Source organism: Poromitra crassiceps (assembly GCF_964638095.1).
Source record: "Poromitra crassiceps genome assembly, chromosome: 11".
NCBI lineage: Eukaryota > Metazoa > Chordata > Actinopteri > Beryciformes > Melamphaidae > Poromitra > Poromitra crassiceps.
In genome coordinates, this window is record NC_139643.1 from 24785480 (window position 1) to 24805476 (window position 19997).

At 45.5% G+C, this 19997-nt stretch overlaps 1 protein-coding gene across 1 annotated transcript; it reads left to right on the plus strand.

Annotated features, from left to right (window-relative positions):
- Window positions 1-7174: 7174 nt before the first annotated feature.
- On the plus strand, window positions 7175-17687 carry LOC310784913 (small conductance calcium-activated potassium channel protein 1-like; the record flags this gene model as incomplete). The annotated part of the gene is made up of 10 exons (XM_083645942.1): window positions 7175-7996; window positions 9704-9799; window positions 10766-11056; window positions 12133-12168; window positions 12495-12616; window positions 14853-14994; window positions 15142-15252; window positions 15659-15786; window positions 17241-17310; window positions 17469-17687. The coding sequence occupies 10 exons, from the start codon at window positions 7175-7177 to the stop codon at window positions 17685-17687; spliced, it is 2037 nt and encodes a 678-aa protein (XP_083502068.1).
- Between the last annotated feature and the right edge of the window lie 2310 nt (window positions 17688-19997).

The following is a 19997-nucleotide window of genomic DNA, read 5'->3' on the forward strand; positions in this document are numbered from 1 at the left end:
CGTCATGACAGCTTGCTTTCAGAATGTGATGTCATGGTCACGCACTGCTGGGCTGGAAATCTGAAACAGAGACAGTGTGTGTGTGTGTGTGTGTGTGTGTGTGTGTGTGTGTGTGTGTGTGTGTGTGTGTGTGTGTGTGTGTGTGTGTGTGTGTGTGTGTGTGTGTGTGCGTGCGTGCGTGCGTGCGTGTGTGTGCGTGCGTGTGACTGTGTGTGTGTGTGTGTGTGTGTGTGTGTGTGTGTGTGTGTGTGTGTGTGTGTGTGTGTGTGTGTGCGTGCGTGCGTGCGTGTGTGTGTGCGTGCGCGCGTGTGCGTGTGCGTGTGTCTTCCCCACTCAGCGGGGGGCGAGCTTTGAATCAGCGTGGCAGATAGACTCAGTCTAATTGAGAAAGTGCTGGGCTCTGCAGGAGGGCTCAGGAATGTGCATAGTTAAAACTAGACTTCTCATTTGTCCTCACGAAACGCTGATGCGAAGGACGCATGCTGAGAAGCGCTGAGAAGCCCAACGAGAGAGGGGGGAAGAAGCAAAGGAGCGCGAGGAGGAAGAAAAGATCCGGACGGTATAATAGATTACCCTATTACTTCTACTGGCCTTCGGAAATTACCCCGCTGCAAGGCGGCCTGTCAAGACATCCCGAGCGCTCCGGAGACACAGATTCATGCTCGACTGCGCACAGAGGAGGGAGGAGGACGGCCCTCAGAGGCGCAAAGAAGAATGGGTGAACTCAAGACCCGGTTAAAAAACAGAGGAAACGCCACCAAGCGTGCAACAAGGACAAAAAACCACGCGCCCCGCTAAATGTATCTTAAAAGAAGCATCCTCCCGCGCGCCACAGTTGTCGTTTTGACTGTGCGCTAAATTGCCTTTGAGTTAATCTCAGTGGGGAATAAAAAGGGTTCCCAGGGTTAAAAAAGGGCTATGCATCAAGCGCCAGTCTATTACCGTGCCAAAATCCAAATTCATCACGCCTCATAAAAACACAGATTGGAGGCACTGAGGCGTGGGTGACATCTGGTGGTTTTGTATTCCAACTGCAGGCTGGCGGCTAAATAACGGGGAGCTGAGCACCGGCAGCAGGGCTGTGTGAGGGTGATGTGATGGAGTTTAATTACCAAGGAGGGAGCTGGACTAAATGAATTGAGGGTTTGATGAGAGCAGAAGCTATAACGAGAAGGTTATTATGACACAAAGAGGGCAGGAGAGTGGAAACACTGCAAAAGAAAAGGATTTGGATTAAACTGTCATCAAGGATAATGATGATGGTGGTGATGATGATGATGATGGTGTCATGCCCGGCGTAGGGGAACTGGGCACAACCGAAATGAGCGTGACTGCCCCACTTTCCCCCACTACCCAAGGAGAGCAGAAATCCAGTAGCAGTCCAAAAGTAGCAGGATTATTCTCACACAGCTTAGACTAAATTAAGAAACAAAAGAATTACCGGACCAAAGCCAACTTAGACACAACTAGAACGACCGCACCGCGGATATATGCCTCCACCAACAAGTGAGCAGTCGACATCCACGTCTGTCCAGACTTTGACGTTTGAACAAGATGTGAAGAAATTCCATCAAGGCGTACGGCGTTACCAAGCTTGAAAATGGTGTTTGTGAGGTCACAGCGACCTTGACCTTTGACCTTTGACCACCAAAATGTAATCGGTTTATCCTTGAGTCCAAGTGGACGTTTGGGGCAAATTCTATGAAATTCCATCAAGGTGTTCCAGAGATATCGCGTTAACAAGCATGAAACAAGCGGTCATCATGAGTTCACAGACAGGCACCTTGAACTTTGACCTTTGACCACCAAAATCTAATCAGTTCATCCTTGAGACCAAGTGGACGTTTGAGGCAAATTCGAAGAAATTCCATCTGAGATATGGCATTAACAAGGTTGAAAATGGCGTTGGAGAGATCACAGTGACCTTGACCTTTGACCGTTGACCACCAAAATCTAATCAGTTCATCTTTGAGTCCAAGTGGACGTTTGAGGCAAATTCAAAGAAATTCCATCAAGGCGTTCCTGCGATATGGCATTAACGAGGTTGAAAATGGCGTTTGAGAGGTTACAGTGACCTTGAACTTTGACCTTTGACCACCAAAATCTAATCAGTTCATCTTTGAGTCCAAGTCGATGTTTGAAGCAAATTTGATGAAATTCTGTCAAGGCGTTCCTCAGATATCGTGTTAACAAACATCGGACGGACGGACGGACGGACGGACGGACAGACAGACAGACAACTATCGCTGGCATAAAAACAGAAGAACAGGCACCTAACTCCCTAACAAAAAAGAAAAACAGTAAACAAGTTAAACAAAAAAGGCGACCCACTCCGACAGGCTGAGAGCTGCTATACCAGGAGAAATATTGACATTATATACAGAGGACTCAGTCCTTAGAGCCCATGGCACGAGCTGTCCTCAGGCCTTTCATCCCCGGGCCTGACATCCACCGGCCAATCAGCTTCTAGGACACGCCTCTAGCTATCAAGCGAACCTCACAGTAATATAGAAGAGAGAGGGGCGCCAACGGAAGTCCAAAGTGCGTGATTCACATAGCGGGGGGGAATAGCCAGGAAGGGGGCTCACGGTATGTTTGAATTCATAAAATAAAGCCGATAATATACAGTTTGATTCTTTAAACGTCTTCCCCTTTTAAACAAAACGGTCCGTTCTGCTGCAACTCGACAGCGCTGCTTGAAAACCGGTCCATTGGAGCGAATGGAGATGTCGCAACTCTAATCTATTATTATGGTCTTAAGGGCGATTAGGCCCGTACTACACCTAGCCCAGGGCTGGACTGCAATGTAATTCTACCGGTGCAATGGCCGGTGGGCCGCTCGCTAGTGGGCCGGTCAGGTTGGTGAAAAAGTATGTATTATGTATTTGAAAAAAAAAACATGTTTTTTTTTTTTGGGGGGGGGGGAACTGAAATGTACCCAGGCCCGGGCCCGTGTGGCCCGGGCGGTTCCGCGACCCATGATTACACCTAAAACCCCTAGACCGGGTCATAACATGTGGCTTTATAAGTAAATACCCAACCCATGCGAGTGCGAGCGAAGCGAAAGCGAGCTCGAAAAATTGGGCCGATTCGAAATTGTGGGCCTGTCTGACACATGGCAGGTAGCTTTTTTGGTCCCAGTCCAGCCCTGACCTAGCCGGCAGCCAGCAGCATTCACCCGCATTACATTCAAACAGGGCTGTTTGACTGACACCTAAACTAACCAATGACTCCTCACGTCTGACGTCTGACCTTTAACAACAACAGCTTATGACGGACAGTTGAACTAACCAACGACTGATCCTGAATGCCAACCGCAGCAATATGACACAAATGATGAGGACGAGCTGGAGAAGGATGCAGGTCAATTCTTGCACATCTCGCTGTATTCCCTGTTGATTAATGTGACGCTGCTTCTCATTCCAGCGCCGCCCGGAGCAGCACTGATGGTCCCTGCCTGCCTGCAGCTCTGAGCTGGCATGAATTAGCTCATCCCTCTCTGATGCTAAATGCTGAATGCTGCCTCTGAGACAATGCAGCCATCAGCCAGACCAGTGTGCTGCTGCTGCTGCTGCTGCTGTGCTGTGGGCTTTTAATTACTCTCCTGATTGGATTAGGCCCTCCTCCACGCTGACACATCCTCTCTTAATAAGGTGTTATCGACAGCCCGCCTCATACAGCCGTCCGGTCGCCTGTCACGTCTGATTTGTCCCAAAGTGGCCCTTTTTGTTTGGTTTGGAATTTTGGTATGAGTTTCTTATGCTAATACGCTTATTGTAGTCTGTCCCGATTTAAACACACAAAATGAGTCACTGCTGTTTGCCTTTGTAGAGGAGTATTTATCTTTTGACTAATGCAGGCCGTCTGGGTAGTGTGGAGGTAAAAAGCACTCGCCTACTACCAGAGGAGACCCGGGTTCCGTTCCCGCCAGCGGTGCTTCCGGCTTGGTCAGACGCTCCTATACAGACACGATTGGCCCTGTCTGTGGGTGGGAAGCCGGCGGGGGTATGTGTCCTGGTTGCTGTACTAGTCCTCTGGTCGGTCGGGGCGCCTGTTTGGGGGGAGGGGAACTGGGGGGAATAGCGTGATCCTACGTCACGCCGGCGAAACTCCTCGTGGTCAGGTGAAAAGAAGTGTCTGGTGACTGCACATGTATCAGAGGGAGCATGTGCTAGTCTACGGCTCTCCGCAGATTGGCAGTGGGGGTGGAGCAGCGACCGGGACGGCAGGGGGAATTGGCCCAAGTACAATTGGGGAGAAAATGGGAGAGAAAACCGAAAAAAGTTAAAAAATAATTTTTAATTTATTTTATTTTATTTGATCTTTTGACCAATGCAGCCCAATAGATGAGAGTGAAGCGGCACTGACTAACATCAGGGGCACGAGACACATTTTTTTATTTACCCCCCACAACAATTAGTGGATTGCATTCGGAGACGAGCCCAATTTTAATTTCACTGCAGCCAAAGCAGGATGTGCAACAGAGGAGACTAATGAGGACGAGGTGGCGTCCCGCCAAGGAAGCTAGAGGAAATGACACACTTAATACGCACTACGCAGCTTCAGCCAAAATTTACACCTACTTGGCTGGTGGCCAGCATTCATCTGAAGGCCTTCAGATGTGTCTGTATCCTTTCACCGGCCTGTTATCAAAAGGACAACACAATTTAAGAGAGCTCATCCTTTCTATCAGCGCAGACCGAGGTCAGTCGTGGACTATTAGAAATGCACTCTCCGACTAAACTGAATGGTGTCTTTTTAAATTCAGGTCCTCTGCTCGGATGTTCTCAGATGCCGTCTCCAGATCTCCTCCCCGGGGGCTTAGTGCTGACAGATAGGCAGCGAGGCATATAGAGGAGGAGACTCCGCGCACGTCAACTTGTGAGCTTTTAGTTTCAAAAACAACAAAGCATCTGGCTAAGTCTCCTGGATCTACTTTCCAAATTGAAGGGAGGCTGAGGAAGTAGAAAATCAGACTAGCTCATCAGACTACCATCTCCCACCTGTATACCACAACCCCCCCTTTAAGTACATGTTGTCTTCAGATTATATAAAGGCGTTTCTTTATCCCTCCACCATCCTGATGTGCTCTGGTCCCTTTCCTCCTTTGCTTAGGATGCTGATCTATTATCTGTGGACCCATCTGTCACACGGATTTAAATAAATGATGCTGAAGGTCGTTGTTATGACTTTAACGCTTAATACTCCGCCCCCTCCTCCTCCGCGTGCATATTGTCGGGTTAAAGGGGTGACATATTTGATATTTCATAAGCGCATAAGTATAGATCTGTAAACTCACAGACTTGATTAATCTTGGATACTAATCTGGTGAATTGATATTAAGGGCCATGGTTCACCCGTGAAGATTAAAAAACAAGAAGAACAGATCTGAATAGCACACCTGGGATGCTCCCATGCTCCCAAAATGAAACCCACTTCTGAATACAATTATATGTATTTAAAAAGGTGGAATAATAGTAACGTTCACGACACATTGAGAATGACGCTGGGCCGACACGCGCACACACACACGCACACACACACACACACACACACACACACACACACACACACACACACACACACACACACACCAAACACACACACACCAAACACACACACACCAACAGGGGGGGGGAAATCTGTCAATCCCTGCTGAAAAACACTCTGACAGTTTTTTGTAGTTATTAAGCCCCCAGCTTTAAGGAATGTGTCATGACAGTGGACAATGGTAATGCAGGAAATAGATCAGTAGAATAAATGCCTGAAAATGTCAGGGTTCTATGGGAGGGGCTCGATGATGCTGAAACTGCTAATGGATTTCCTGGAAGTGCATCCGGACAGACCAGGGAGACGGAGTATTTTGATCTGGACACACTGGAGCATAGTGTTGACAGACCGGGGAGACTTGGAGTATTTTGATCTGGACACACTGGAGCATAGTGTTGACAGACCTGGGAGACTTGGAGTATTTTGATCTGGACACACTGGAGCGTAGTGTTGACAGACCGGGGAGACTTGGAGTATTTTGATCTGGACACACTGGAGCGTAGTGTTGACAGATCGGGGAGACTTGGAGTATTTTGATCTGGACTCACTGGAGCGTAGTGTTGACAGACCAGGGAGACTTGGAGTATTTTGATCTGGACACACTGGAGCGTAGTGTTGACAGACCGGGGAGACTTGGAGTATTTTGATCTGGACACACTGGAGCGTAGTGTTGACAGACCGGGGAGACTTGGAGTATTTTGATCTGGACTCACTGGAGCGTAGTGTTGACAGACCGGGGAGACTTGGAATATTTTGATCTGGACACACTGGAGCGTAGTGTTGACAGACCAGGGAGACTTGGAGTATTTTGATCTGGACACACTGGAGCATAGTGTTGTGATTTTGTTTGCGAGCTGGAGCTGTTGAAAGTGGCGTGTTTGTCTGTAGAGGATGCAACAGTGTTTCGTCTGAAGGATCATCTTGTGGTTCAGGCAGATGTGACCTTCAGGACATTAAGGAGATGTAATACTGGGATATTTTGGGAAATTATTGTTGGTTCTTCCTCATAGCGGACTGACTGGAAAGAGGATAACTTGGTTAAATCAAGAGGTCCACTTCAGGTAAGAAAACAAAACAAAGATAAACTATTTGTCAAGAGGAACTCAGCAGAATGGGTGAAATTAGACCCACACCGAAAATGTATTAACTTTTGGAGCAACGAGAGTGGTAAATTAATCTTCATTACAATGTATTAAGACAAGCAATTTGATTGTAACAGAACCAATTCTTGAAAATGAGTTTACATTTAGTTTTGTTTTGATGCATTTCAGATCATCTCTTCACTTAAAATGTCTTTGGGGGGAAATATAATGATGATGGCACAGTACAGAGACTACAAAAGCAAGAAGATATGAGAGAATATATCCTTGTGACTGGCATCAAAAGCTAGTAACTAGTGCAGTTTGCTGCCAGAAAGTGTTTCTCATCTGTTTGCTCTCTCACTGGCCTCTCTTCATCCTGACCATCTGTTCTTGTCCTCTCTCTCTCTCTCTCTCTCTCTCTCTCTCCCTCTCTCTCTCTCTCTCTCTCTCTCTCCCTCCCTCTCTCTCTCTCTCTCTCTCTCCATCTCTACTCCAACCTCTTAAAAAGATTTGGTGACTCATCACCTATAAAACCTCTCACCATGGAGCCCTCCCCCTCTCTGAACTTGTCAATGGCCGATGGAGACGAGGTGGAGGACCAGCGCCCCCTCCTCCCACCCAGAATGGCGCCTCCCCAAGCCTGCCCTCCCCAGTGTGGCATACACCATACGGTCCAGACGGGGATCGATCATGCGGCCTGGCTGGATAGAACCCAGGCCATGACCACCACACCTTTGTACAATGGATACCTGTATGTCACATCTCCCCCACACCCGCACAGGAGGGGGGACACAGTCAAGGGCAACCGCAAGGACAAGAAAGGCAAGAAAAGGCCATGCCAACCCAGAAATGCAGCACCTCACGGACTCCAGGAGAACGTCATCTCTTTCACTGACATCCCCATGTCACCCTGTGCGTGCCACATCGACTCCAGGGACACAGGACGTAGAGGGGCCTTCAGAGACAGAGGGGATGGGAGGGCAGGTGACGTTTCCCTGGAGATGCGTGACCGTCTCCCAGAGATCATCATCACCACCAAAGACGATGATGACGTCCCCCCGCAGGACAGCGAGACGCCCCCGTTTCCCCGGGACCCCGGCCCCGCTGAGGGGGAGGGCCCGCTGCCCGGGGCCGAACGCGCCGGTCCCATCCCCGGGCTCAGTCCCACCCCCGGCCCGGAACCCAAAGACGACAACAAGGACGACCAGTACTGGAAGACCCATAACATCGGTTGGCGGCTGGTCCACAGGAGGGCGCTGTTTGAGAGGAGGCAGCGGCTGAACGACTTTGCCCTGGGGGTGGGGATATTTGGCGTGGTGGTGATGGTGATGGAGACAGAGCTGAGCTGGAGCGTCTACAGCAAGGTCAGCGCCAGGGATCGAGCGCCTGTTCACACAGACGCGGAAAAATCTGAGGGGCCCTGAAGTATCTCACTGAGCAATGCTTCAAGAAACATGGATGTAGTTCTGAGCTAGTACAGCAGTAGTTTGTGTTATCGTGTCCTGCAAGGGCCAATCACTGTTTTAGGTTACAGTCTGGGCTTAATTCATGTCTGAGAAATCAGTGCCAAATGTCTAACATGAAACGTGAAAGAAAATATCAGACGCCTCGTTGTCGCTTTCTTTCATTGTTTGCAGTGAAATCTAGAGAAAATAGAATAGTTTTGGTATGTTAAAATAAGCTTGAACGCTCTTCCACAAACATCCAGGCGGTCTTTTTAAGTTAGCCATATTGAGAAATGATCAAATGTATTCTCATGCAAATATTGCATGAGAATAATGCCTATAAGATCATGTTCACTAAATCAAGTAAGTGGATTTATCTCAATGGAATATGATAGAACCCAGCGAGCACAAAACGTTTTTTCAACGTTGATTTTTAGTTGAAATCTGGGTGATATTGGGTTTGAACGTCTAAGACCTAATTTCACCCTCTTTTCAACCGGCTAAAATGCGGTTACAACGTCAACGTGTAAAAAAACACAATTTGGTGCATCATATTGTTAAAACATTTGTTGTAGCTTGGAATAGAGGCAATATTGATAGTGTGTGAATTGGCATTTGTCCATTTTATTGTGTAACTGAGAGTTGAAATCTGGTCTATACGAAAACTACATTTCAACGCATTTTATGTCACATGAAATATCATAAATATGGGACTATATAGGCTATGTGGTGCCAGCAAAAAGCTTCCAGGACACAACTATGGTTAATAGTTTAGCGCAATACTATAAAATAATGAATTCAGTTCCTGCAGCAACGCAGTAACGCAAGTACTTACTTGCTAGCTATACTAACCGTGACTGACTAGACTAGACCAAAGCAAGTCTGCACCGGTCTGCACCAAGTGCGGAACGAGGTGCTCTGGGCACGCTATGTTATTGTACAGACTGTATACGAGGCTCTGTGTACCTCCTCAGTCTCTGGTGTTAAATGAAGTTAACCTCTGAAGCCATAGGCTACAGCCTATAGACAACACACACACACAACATAATTTTAGTCTGTTACATTAATATAATAGTCTCGTACACACATCACATAAAATAACTTGTCCTCCGATGTCGACAATCATGTAGTCTACAAGTTGTGTGCGAGATAGAGTATATATGTGCCCAGCTCTCTACAGAGTATAAGAAAATATATAGCTCAGCGCGTAGAGCGGACTGGCTTGAATGTGGGAAAGCGGGGATTCTGTGCGCTGCTGAATTTTTAATTTAATTTCCTGGTGAAATATGGTCTAAATCTGAACGTTCAATAAACGTCTGCAAATAGTGGGTGAAAAAACTTTCACTTTCAAACCTTCCTTGCACGTTTTTTCAACGTTGACCCTAAACGTTTTTTAAACGTCTTTTCAACCGAAAAATGCTCGCTGGGAAGATTAGAAGATTATGGTGGATCACCAATGCCCTTTCATAGATTCAGCTTTGCGATGGTAAACAGCCATCAGTTAAAAATGAGGTAATGTGTGCGCATGCATGTCCGTGTGTGTGTGTGTGTGTGTGTGTGTGTGTGTGTGTGTGTGTGTGTGTGTGTGTGTGTGTGTGTGTGTGTGTGTGTGTGTGAGACCCACAGAGCTCCATCTACTCCCTAGCCCTGAAGTCAGTCATCAGTTTGTCTACGATCATCCTGGTTGGCCTCATCATTGCCTACCACTGTTGCGAGGTGCAGGTAACTGGCCTCCTCTCAAACCTCCTCTCTCCATTCATATGGCAAAGCATCTCTCAAATCAATCTGCTGATTATCTCCAGCAGCCACAGCTCCATTCAAAGTGAAGTTGTGGTTTTGTGTGCAGCAGAGGAGTAAGGACTCCATCTTCAGTCTTTTTATATTGGCAAGAATCACTTGTTCGTTTCAAATCAACGATTTGCTCGCAAGACATTATGCACACTGTCTTTTTGCAGTGTGCCGAATTATTTTCCCATTTTGCTGTTTTACAATATTTTTGATTCATTTTGATTCATATTTTGATGCACAGCCAGCATCTTCTTTGTTAAAAAAAATATTTTTTCTTGTGAGGTCCCCTCATGGGGAATTTACACAGTCTCTCTTTTTGTGACTGAAGACTATTATTTAATATGTTAAGGAAAAGCCCCACAGATTAATTTATTTATTTTGTTAGAGGTGGAAAGACAAAATCTGCTGTGAAAACTGTCAAGGCAATGAAGGCATGTGGCTACACAATGACAAAATCTATTTCTTTGATTTCACATATTTATCATACCTTAATTGGTAGACAAAGTTGCATTTTACACACACACACACACACACACACACACACACACACACACACACACACACACACACACAAATCACAAAAACACACATTCACCTTCCATTCATTTAATGATGTAGGACAAACTAGTGCTGTGACCGATTTGAAAATGTTCAATGTATTTGTCCTTAGCTCAGCTAGTATGCTACTGTAAGGGATGTAAAGTGGACTGTGGACATTAATGGGTTAATAATACACCAACCCCCTATTGAATCTATGCATTTTCTTTACAGAGCTATAATTGCATATCATGCACAACAACTCTTTCTAACACTGTGGCTCATTTTCACTATAGGTGTGTCACTAACATATGAATACTCCTCTCTCTGACTTAAACGCATGCTCCTCATCCTCACCGGTAGCTCTACGTTCACGACAGTGGTGCAGAGGACTGGCGGATCGCCATGACAACGGAGCGCGTGGCGCTGATAGCGCTGGAGCTGGCGGCGGTGGCGGTGCACCCCTACCCGGTGGGCCTCCTGTCCGCCCTGCAGCGGGTCAGCGTGGCCCGCGGGCCGCTCTCTGAGACCGAGCTGGAGATCGTCCTGGCTCTGCCCATGTTCCTCAGGCTCTACCTGCTGGGCCGGGCCATGATGCTGCACAGCCGCCTCTTCACTGACACCGCATCCCGCAGCATCGGAGCGCTCAACAAGGTTTGGAGGTCGCTACGGCTGTCCCCCGAAATACCCTTTTTTTGGGGGCTTCGAAGCTTCAGCGACAAGTATTCAAATATATTCAAAGCTTCGATGGGGGGATGGGTGTGGGGGGGGCACGAAGGCGAGGGGAAAAAATTACTTTTCCTTTTTATGAAACGAAAGCGGGAAATAATCACATCAAATAAATTACAGCCATAGCCCATAAAAACAAATTTGTTCATATAGCATGTAGGCCCTCCTGGCTACATAGGTTGAGGCGATGTCTCGTCATAGACGCTGGGTTAGCTGGCTCAGCCTAGCTGGGGGCGTGGTCAGGGTGGGGTAAATCCCCTGTTCTATCCATTCAGCAAAATTAGAATTTAGCTGCTAGCCCAGCCCAGGCAGACACGATTGGGGATTTAACCACCGCAGCACCTTCCTTTGGTGAGTCAGCCCATTGAGATATATGGGCGGTTTTACCCCTCTCGCGCCAGCCGTATAACATTTTGTGGGCGTTCCCACACATGCCGACTGTCTCTATGGTCTCTATTGCCGTTTCAGTGCATGTAAGTAACGTTAGCCTGAGACCTACTAAACTATCATTAATGTTAAATGTCCTTGTCTGAGAGAATAAGCAATAATAAATAATGTTGATGCATAATGAATAATGTTGGATTACTATTTAAATGTAAGGGGCGGACATGAAGCAATCGAATACTGATTTGACGTGACCATGGATGAAGCTTCGAAGCACTGGGGTCAGCCCTAGAGGTCGCCCAGGGGTTCAGCTCAGAGGCTGGTCGCTCTGGTTTTGTATTGTATCGTGTGTTCCTGAAACCGATTAAAGAAAAGAGTTCTTGTGACTTTTGAGGAGAACCTTTGCACAAAGTAACAGTCAGTTGTGGTAATAATAATAATAATAATAATAAAAAAGTCATCTGTGGGCAATAGCCTACTGTGTGATGTGACCCATGGGATGGTTGACTCTATATTATCTGGGAATAGTGCAATTTGGGCCGGGCTTCGATTCTTGGAGCTAGCAACTTCCTTTCCTATGATCCTTTCATGCACATCTTTTTATGTCTTATGTCTAGGTGGGCCGACAGGTCAGTAGAGGTGTGAATATCGAGGTGTGACCATCACACTTTTGCTCCCATCAATTCCAGTGATTTCACATTCTGATTATGTCCCTTAGCTGTACTGTGCTTCTCTACTTCCTTATTATAGTGCTCCCACTAATCCCTTCCCTTATGAATGCTATTTAATAAATTAATACAATTTTGTCTTCCCATCTCCACCGATATATGATCAAGACAGATTGAGAACAAGTTTTCTTATCCCTTATATCTTCTGCGTTATATACACATAATCTGACAGGTACTATCTAACACTGTCTTGCTAAGTAGGCACTACTGTAAAACATGGGGGCATAATGGATGCTGTTTGTGATCTGCAGATACACTTCAACACCCGTTTTGTGGGGAAAACGCTGATGACCACCTACCCCGGCACGGTGCTGATGATCTTCAGCGTGTCTCTGTGGATCGTGGCAGCGTGGGGCTTACATGTCTGTGAGAGGTAGGTAGACCTATGTGAGGACAGCTTACATGTCTGTGAGAGGTAGGTAGACCTATGTGAGGACAGCTTACATGTCTGTGAGAGGTAGGTAGGCCTATGTGAGGACAGCTTACATGTCTGTGAGAGGTAGGTAGGCCTATGTGACCACAGCTTACATGTCTGTGAGAGGTAGGTAGGCCTATGTGAGGACAGCTTACATGTCTGTGAGAGGTAGGTAGACCTATGTGAGGACAGCTTACATGTCTGTGAGAGGTAGGTAGGCCTGTGTGAGGACAGCTTACATATCTGTGAGAGGTAGGTAGGCCTGTGTGAGGACAGCTTACATGTCTGTGAGAGGTAGGTAGGCCTATGTGAGGACAGCTTACATGTCTGTGAGAGGTAGGTAGGCCTGTGTGAGGACAGCTTACATATCTGTGAGAGGTAGGTAGGCCTGTGTGAGGACAGCTTACATGTCTGTGAGAGGTAGGTAGGCCTATGTGAGGACAGCTTACATGTCTGTGAGAGGTAGGTAGGCCTATGTGAGGACAGCTTACATGTCTGTGAGAGGTAGGTAGGCCTGTGTGAGGACAGCTTACATATCTGTGAGAGGTAGGTAGGCCTGTGTGAGGACAGCTTACATGTCTGTGAGAGGTAGGTAGGCCTATGTGAGGACAGCTTACATGTCTGTGAGAGGTAGGTAGGCCTATGTGACCACAGCTTACATGTCTGTGAGAGGTAGGTAGGCCTGTGTGAGGACAGCTTACATATCTGTGAGAGGTAGGTAGGCCTATGTGAGGAGAGCTTACATGTCTGTGAGAGGTAGGTAGGCCTATGTGAGGAGAGCTTACATGTCTGTGAGAGGTAGGTAGGCCTATGTGAGGACAGCTTACATGTCTGTGAGAGGTAGGTAGGCCTATGTGAGGACAGCTTACATGTCTGTGAGAGGTAGGTAGGCCTATGTGAGGACAGCTTACATGTCTGTGAGAGGTAGGTAGGCCTATGTGAGGACAGCTTACATGTCTGTGAGAGGTAGGTAGGCCTATGTGAGGACAGCTTACATGTCTGTGAGAGGTAGGTAGGCCTACTAGTGATGACAGCTTAGCTCCTATACATTTCATATTGATTCAAAAATATTGGCTACACAGTTTTTGATTGTTTTTCATTCCTACTATAAAATCCTGTTCTGTCAGGTTCCAAATGCCATCTCAGTACTGCTATGTATACTATCTGTAGCCTACTATTGGCTCTTTTTGTTGCTACATAAATGAATGACAGCATTTTAAGTCACTGATTCCTATTAGGTTTGGTTGTCATTGCTTTGATTGATTTCCTTTGTTTGTTTGTTTGTTTGTTTGTTTGTTTTCTTTGTTTATTTATTCATTCATTCATTTTCAATAGAAAGGATAATCCACTTGAATGGCATCTGGATCGCTTAGCCCTTTGTTTTACCTATAATTGGATTCCTTTTTCATTCCTTATTGATTTACTTCTCTGCTATTCTTCCTTGCCATTTGTAACCTTGGCCTCATTGAAAAAGATGGCGCCAACCCCCAGTGTCTTTTCCCAGAACGAAATACATTTTGAACTAGAAGTGCCTCCGCCAAGGCCAAATACTCCAGTCTGCTATGATGATATGCAAATGTTGTGAGTCGGATCAGAACCCTGACCCACCCACACACACCCAGCCACTCCCCCTAACCACCCCTCAAAACCTGACTCTCTATGACATTCCTATCCCTATCTACAGACCATTTACCCTAGGCCTGCCCGTTTCCTGACCACGCCCTCTCCCACCACCCTGATACACGTAGCCACTCCCCCACCCACCCCTTGAACCCCGACTCTCTACAACCTTCCCATCCCTAGCTACGGCCCCTTTTCTCTGACCACGCCCCCCTCCCACCACCCTGATACACTTAGCCACTCCCCCTACCTACCATCTCGACACTCTACGTCAACTTCCTATCCCTAGCTACGGCCGCTTTTCCCTAGCCTCACCCCCCTCCCTTGACCCGACCGAGATCGGATCTGCGCCAAAATATGTTGGCTTCTTCCTTGGCCCATGCTGCAGCCTTCCACCAAGTTTCATGAAAATCAGCCCAGTAGTTTTTCCGTAATCCTGCTAACAAACAGACAAACAAACAGCATCAAAAACATAACCTCCATGGCGGAGGTAATGATGAATGAATGAATGAATGTCAGACAGACAGAGCAGGAGGATAGCGATATTGAATTGCAATACATCTTTATCTTACAGACATCACAACTATAAGGACCTGAGCAGCAACTACATGGAGGCCTTGTGGATGGTCTCTGTCACCTTCTTGTCTATTGGTTATGGAGATGTGGTGCCTCATACCTACTGCGGTCGCAGCATCTGTCTCCTCACTGGGATCATGGTAACTTATACAGTGTAACTCATAAACAGCAAAGGGCCCGTTTCATCTGCAACAACTGGGGGAAAATCTCAAGTAAAACTTGAGTATTTATTTCAATTCAGAACTGTCTATGGTCTTTAACTTCATCTCCTGCTGTCCTGCTCACAGGGAGCCGGATGCACCGTCTTGGTTGTGGCGGTGGTTGCCAGGAAACTGGAGCTAACCAGGGCAGAGAAACACGTCCACAACTTTATGATGGACTCCCACATCACCAAGAGGGTAACGATCCACGCCCAACCGCTGAGTGGAAGCACATTACAGGTTTATGTGAAATAATTAGGCCCAAAAGTTGCTTCTCCAACATTTTGAGAAAGGAGCGTCCCCCCAAGAGAGCTTCTGCTGCTTGTCCCGCAATCTTCAAAATGTGTGCACCATAATTGGAGTTATATATCTGGCCAAATGTTTGTAGTATGCATTCACCCTTAACCACCTCATCAACTATATTACTAACTGATGTGCAGATCTTTAACCTGACACTCATCAATTACTAACAATGCAAATCTTGGTATAGCTGTGTAGTGCAGCATCCTACTGCTCCATATTATGGTGTTTGGTGTAAATAACCGCCCTCTCCAAGCTACAGGCCATAACTCTCCTGAATGGTTTTCTACATTTATTTCACTAGATAAAAATTGCAGCAGCAAATGTGCTGAGAGAGGCTTGGCTGATCTACAAACACCCAAGGCTGTCCAGAGAGAAAGACCACACCAGAGTCCGCATGCACCAGCGGAAGCTGCTGCTGGCAATCCACCAGTAAGACACTGTTCTCCTAAAGCCAGAATGCATTTTTCACTTTACAGTAAGTGACATTCGTTTTTCTCAATTGCTTTAGATGCATTTCCTGAAACTCTAACCTCATTTTCAAAACTCTATAAGTGCAATTTCCCAAAAGAGTAAAACAATTTATCATAACTTGCGTCAGTGCGAGCGGGAAATGTACATAGCTGATTGACAAAAAATACAATCTGTTTTGACTGACGTCATAGTTGAATGATTTGCATCCACATGGTGACAATTGTGTTTTATAGTGTTTTTGCATTTTGCGTGATCACGATGAGAACTGAAATAGTGTAGTGGCCAAGTGTAAATGGTAGGGGTGTCACAATATATCGTCCCACGAAATTTCGCGATAGTAAAACGTCACGATATGTATCGTTGAGATGAAATCTCATATCGTGGAAAAAAAAAAAAAAAAAAAAAAACTTTTTTTTTTTTTTCTTTTTTTTCCAAAAATAGACAAAGAAACGTCTTTGTTTGTTGAAGTTCAATGTGTGGAAAGTAGTTCAGTTGAACAAGTCTCTGAAGAGACACATGAGAAGTTATACAGGAGAGAAACCATTCAATTGAGTTTCTGGCAAAACTGTTTACTTGACAGGAAAAACTGAAGATGCATAAAAAATAGACTAAGAAAAGTCTTGTTGTTTGAGTTTGAAGAAAAGCTGAAGATGCATAATGAGAATTTATACTGCTGAGAAACCTTTTAGTTCAAAGTAAATCTAAGTGACGGTGTAACTCATTCTATTTCAAGATAAGCCTTATCTCCAATCTCATGTTTTTTCTAGTTGTTATTGTAATAACAATTTCCCACAACAGCATGTTTTGTATTTGTGCATTTCAAATAAAATACTACTTTTCCAGTCATATATTGTCATTATTCAAGTTTAAAAAAATATTGTTAAAATCGTATCGTATCGTATCGTTATCGTGAACCCAGTATCGTGATACGTATCGTATCGTGAACTGAGTGTATCGTGACACCCCTAGTAAATGGTGTGTGGGGTTCTGAGGCACTGTTTAGAGAATGAGGGTAGAGTTTCAGGAAGCGCATCTAAAGCGATAGAGAAAAACAGGTAAATGTACTATTATTGCAAAACCATGTTTTTCTTCTTCTACCTGGACAGTAATCTGAAACAAAGCAACAAAGGAGTATAGATTTATAAGAAACATCGAATGGGCCTTTTTCACAGCCACCATTTTGTGTCTAAAAGGCAGGATAAACACAGGTGCAACCAAGTCACTAATTAGGGCCCCAGCACTAAATGGACTGGAAGTTGGAAACCCTAATTAATGTTTTGGTGCACCTGTGCTACTTCCTGCCTTTTAGACACAAACTGGCGGCTGTGAAAAAGGCCTATGGCGAGATGAATGTTAGGCCTTCAAGCCAATTTAAAAAGTACAAAGTGAAACGTCCGATATATCGGCCCTAGGCTGCGGCGAATGAAGATGGAGAGGAGAAAGCTGGCAGACCAGGCCAACAGTCTTGTGGATCTCTGCAAGGTGAGCCAGGCGAGTGACCGTATGTACAGAACACCTTCCCGTCGACACCTCACTCAGGTAGCATCTAATATTCCACCATGCCCTCTCTGTCCCTCCTACATGAAACTACATGGACCCCACCACCGCAATGGCCACAATGGACGTGGAACCCCGCGCAGATGCAGAGCCTGATGTACGAGGTGCTGTCGGAGGTGCAGGGCTGCAGGGAAGACCTGGACACGACCGTCTCCAGCCTGGAGAAGCACGTGGAGGAGCTGAGGGAGGCCTTCAGGAGCCTGATGCCGCTCCTGTCCAGCACTCTGTCCACGCAGAACTCCTCCATCCGCCACCTGCTCAGGGAGAGGGAGGGCAAGACGCAGACTGGAAGTGAGGGGTAGAGAGAGAGAGAGAGGGCAGGCAACCCTTAGCAAAAAGAAGTATACTTCAAGTTTATTTTATTAAGTAAACTTAAGTAAAGACCAAGTGTACTTTTATGCAAGTATACTTATATACCCAAGTATACTTTATGCACCAAGTATACTAATATCAATATACTAGTAGTATACTCCAAGTGTACTTGCCTAATACTTCTAGAACTTAATTGGCACTAAATTGGCCCAATTCAGTATACTTTATGCACCAAGTATACTAATATAAATATACTAGTAGTATACTCCAAGTGTACTTGCCTAATACTTCTTGACACTAAATTGGCACTAAATCGGCCTAATTCAGTATACTAGTAGTATACTAAGTAAGTATACTACTAGTATACTTTAAGTTTAAGGAAAAAGTATGACCATGTGAGATTCGAACTCAGGGCCCCTTCCTTTCAGCACATTGTCCTGTGTCTTATCCACTCGGCTATCCGTTCAGCTGAGTAAAGTAGTGAATGTTGACCATACCACTATATGTGTATCTGTCTCTATTCTAACACTATAGGTCGGATTGGGCTGAAAATTTGCATGGAGGTGGGTTATGATCTGGGGAAGGTCATGAGCAGATTGGAAAGTCCTGGAATCACCTGGAAAGTCCTGGGAAATCCTGGAAACGACCTGGAAAACACCTCATGCCCACAGCCCAGTTCGGATTGGGCTGAAATTTTGCATGGAGGGGGGTAGTGATCTGGGGAAGGTCATGGGCATGTCATCAAGTCCTGGGACCACCTGGAAAGACCTGGAAAATCCTGGAAAACACCTGGAAAACACCTTACGCCCACACCCCAGGACGGATTGGGCTGAAATTTTGCATGGCGGGGTGTTAGGATCTGGGGAAGGTCATGGGTCCATCACCAAGTCCTTGAACCACCTGGAAAGTCCTGGAAAATCCTGGAAACCACCTGGAAAATACTTCACATCCACACCCCAGGTCAGATTGGGCTGAAATCTTGCATGGCAGGGGGTTATGATCCGGAGAAGGTCATGGGCACTTCATCAAGTCCTGGAACCACTTGGAAAGTCCTGGAAAACACCTGACACCCACATCCCAGGTGGCATTGTACTGAATATTTGCATGGCGGTGGGTTGTGATCAGGGGATGGTCATAGGCAGGTTGTGTACTTCTGGAAACCATGTCTGGACACCACCATAATTTCCAGCGAAGCAAAAGTCACAGTTGTATTGCTTTAATTGTGCCTATAAAAGGGAGCATGGGCTCTGTTTGTCTGTTTGTTTCTCTGTTTCAATTGTCCCTCTGATGATTTCATTCATGAATTAATGTCTATGACATCATCACTGATGATGTCACATGTGATGTTGAGCAATTGTGTGCTGAGTGACATCACTCAAGCACTCCATATATTCTGGTAGCCTTAGCAGCCAGTATACATCAAGTCTGCTACTCTCATATATGGGAGAATTGTCAATAAAACCAGCCAAATGTGTATGGTGTATACTACCTCAAAGAAACCGATATGTCTGAAAAAGTATTTAATCGGCTATAATCTATCGACTATAAGGGACCACATGGAAATAAGCCTCTGGGATTTATTGTGATATCCTGATTTTTCCATTTTATATGCAGAACTGCTGTAGCCTACTTCAAATAAAACAAATCAACTACAAGCCAAGTATACTTATAATTTCTGTATAAGGCAAGAATACTTATTTATACTTTTCTTGTGTGTATCTCAATCACAAGTTTAAGTACAAGTACAAGCCAAGTATACTTAGACTTTTCTGTATACTGTGTAAGTACACTTAAGTATAAGTATACTTAAGTGTAAGTATACTGTGTGCTGTGTAAGTGCACTTAAGTATAAGTATACTTAGGTGTAAGTATACTTAAGTATAAGTATACTTGGGTGTAAGTATACTTGGGTGTAAGTATACTTGGGTGTAAGTATACTGTGTACTGTGTAAGTATACTTAAGTATAAGTATACTTAGGTGTAAGTATACTTAAGTATAAGTATACTTGGGTGTAAGTATACTTGGGTGTAAGTATACTTGGGTGTAAGTATACTGTGTACTGTGTAAGTATACTTAAGTATAAGTATACTTAAATGTAAGTATACTTGATAATGTGTAAGTACACTTAAGTATAAGTATACTCAAGTGTAAGTATACTTAACTCATTGAATGCCATGGACGTCCTTCGACGTCCAATTAAATAGTGACGTAGAATGCCACGGACGTCCTTCGACGTCCAATGCGTTTTTTGACGGTGGGACGTCGATCAAAGCCTTCCGCAGCTCCTGTACAACTATAG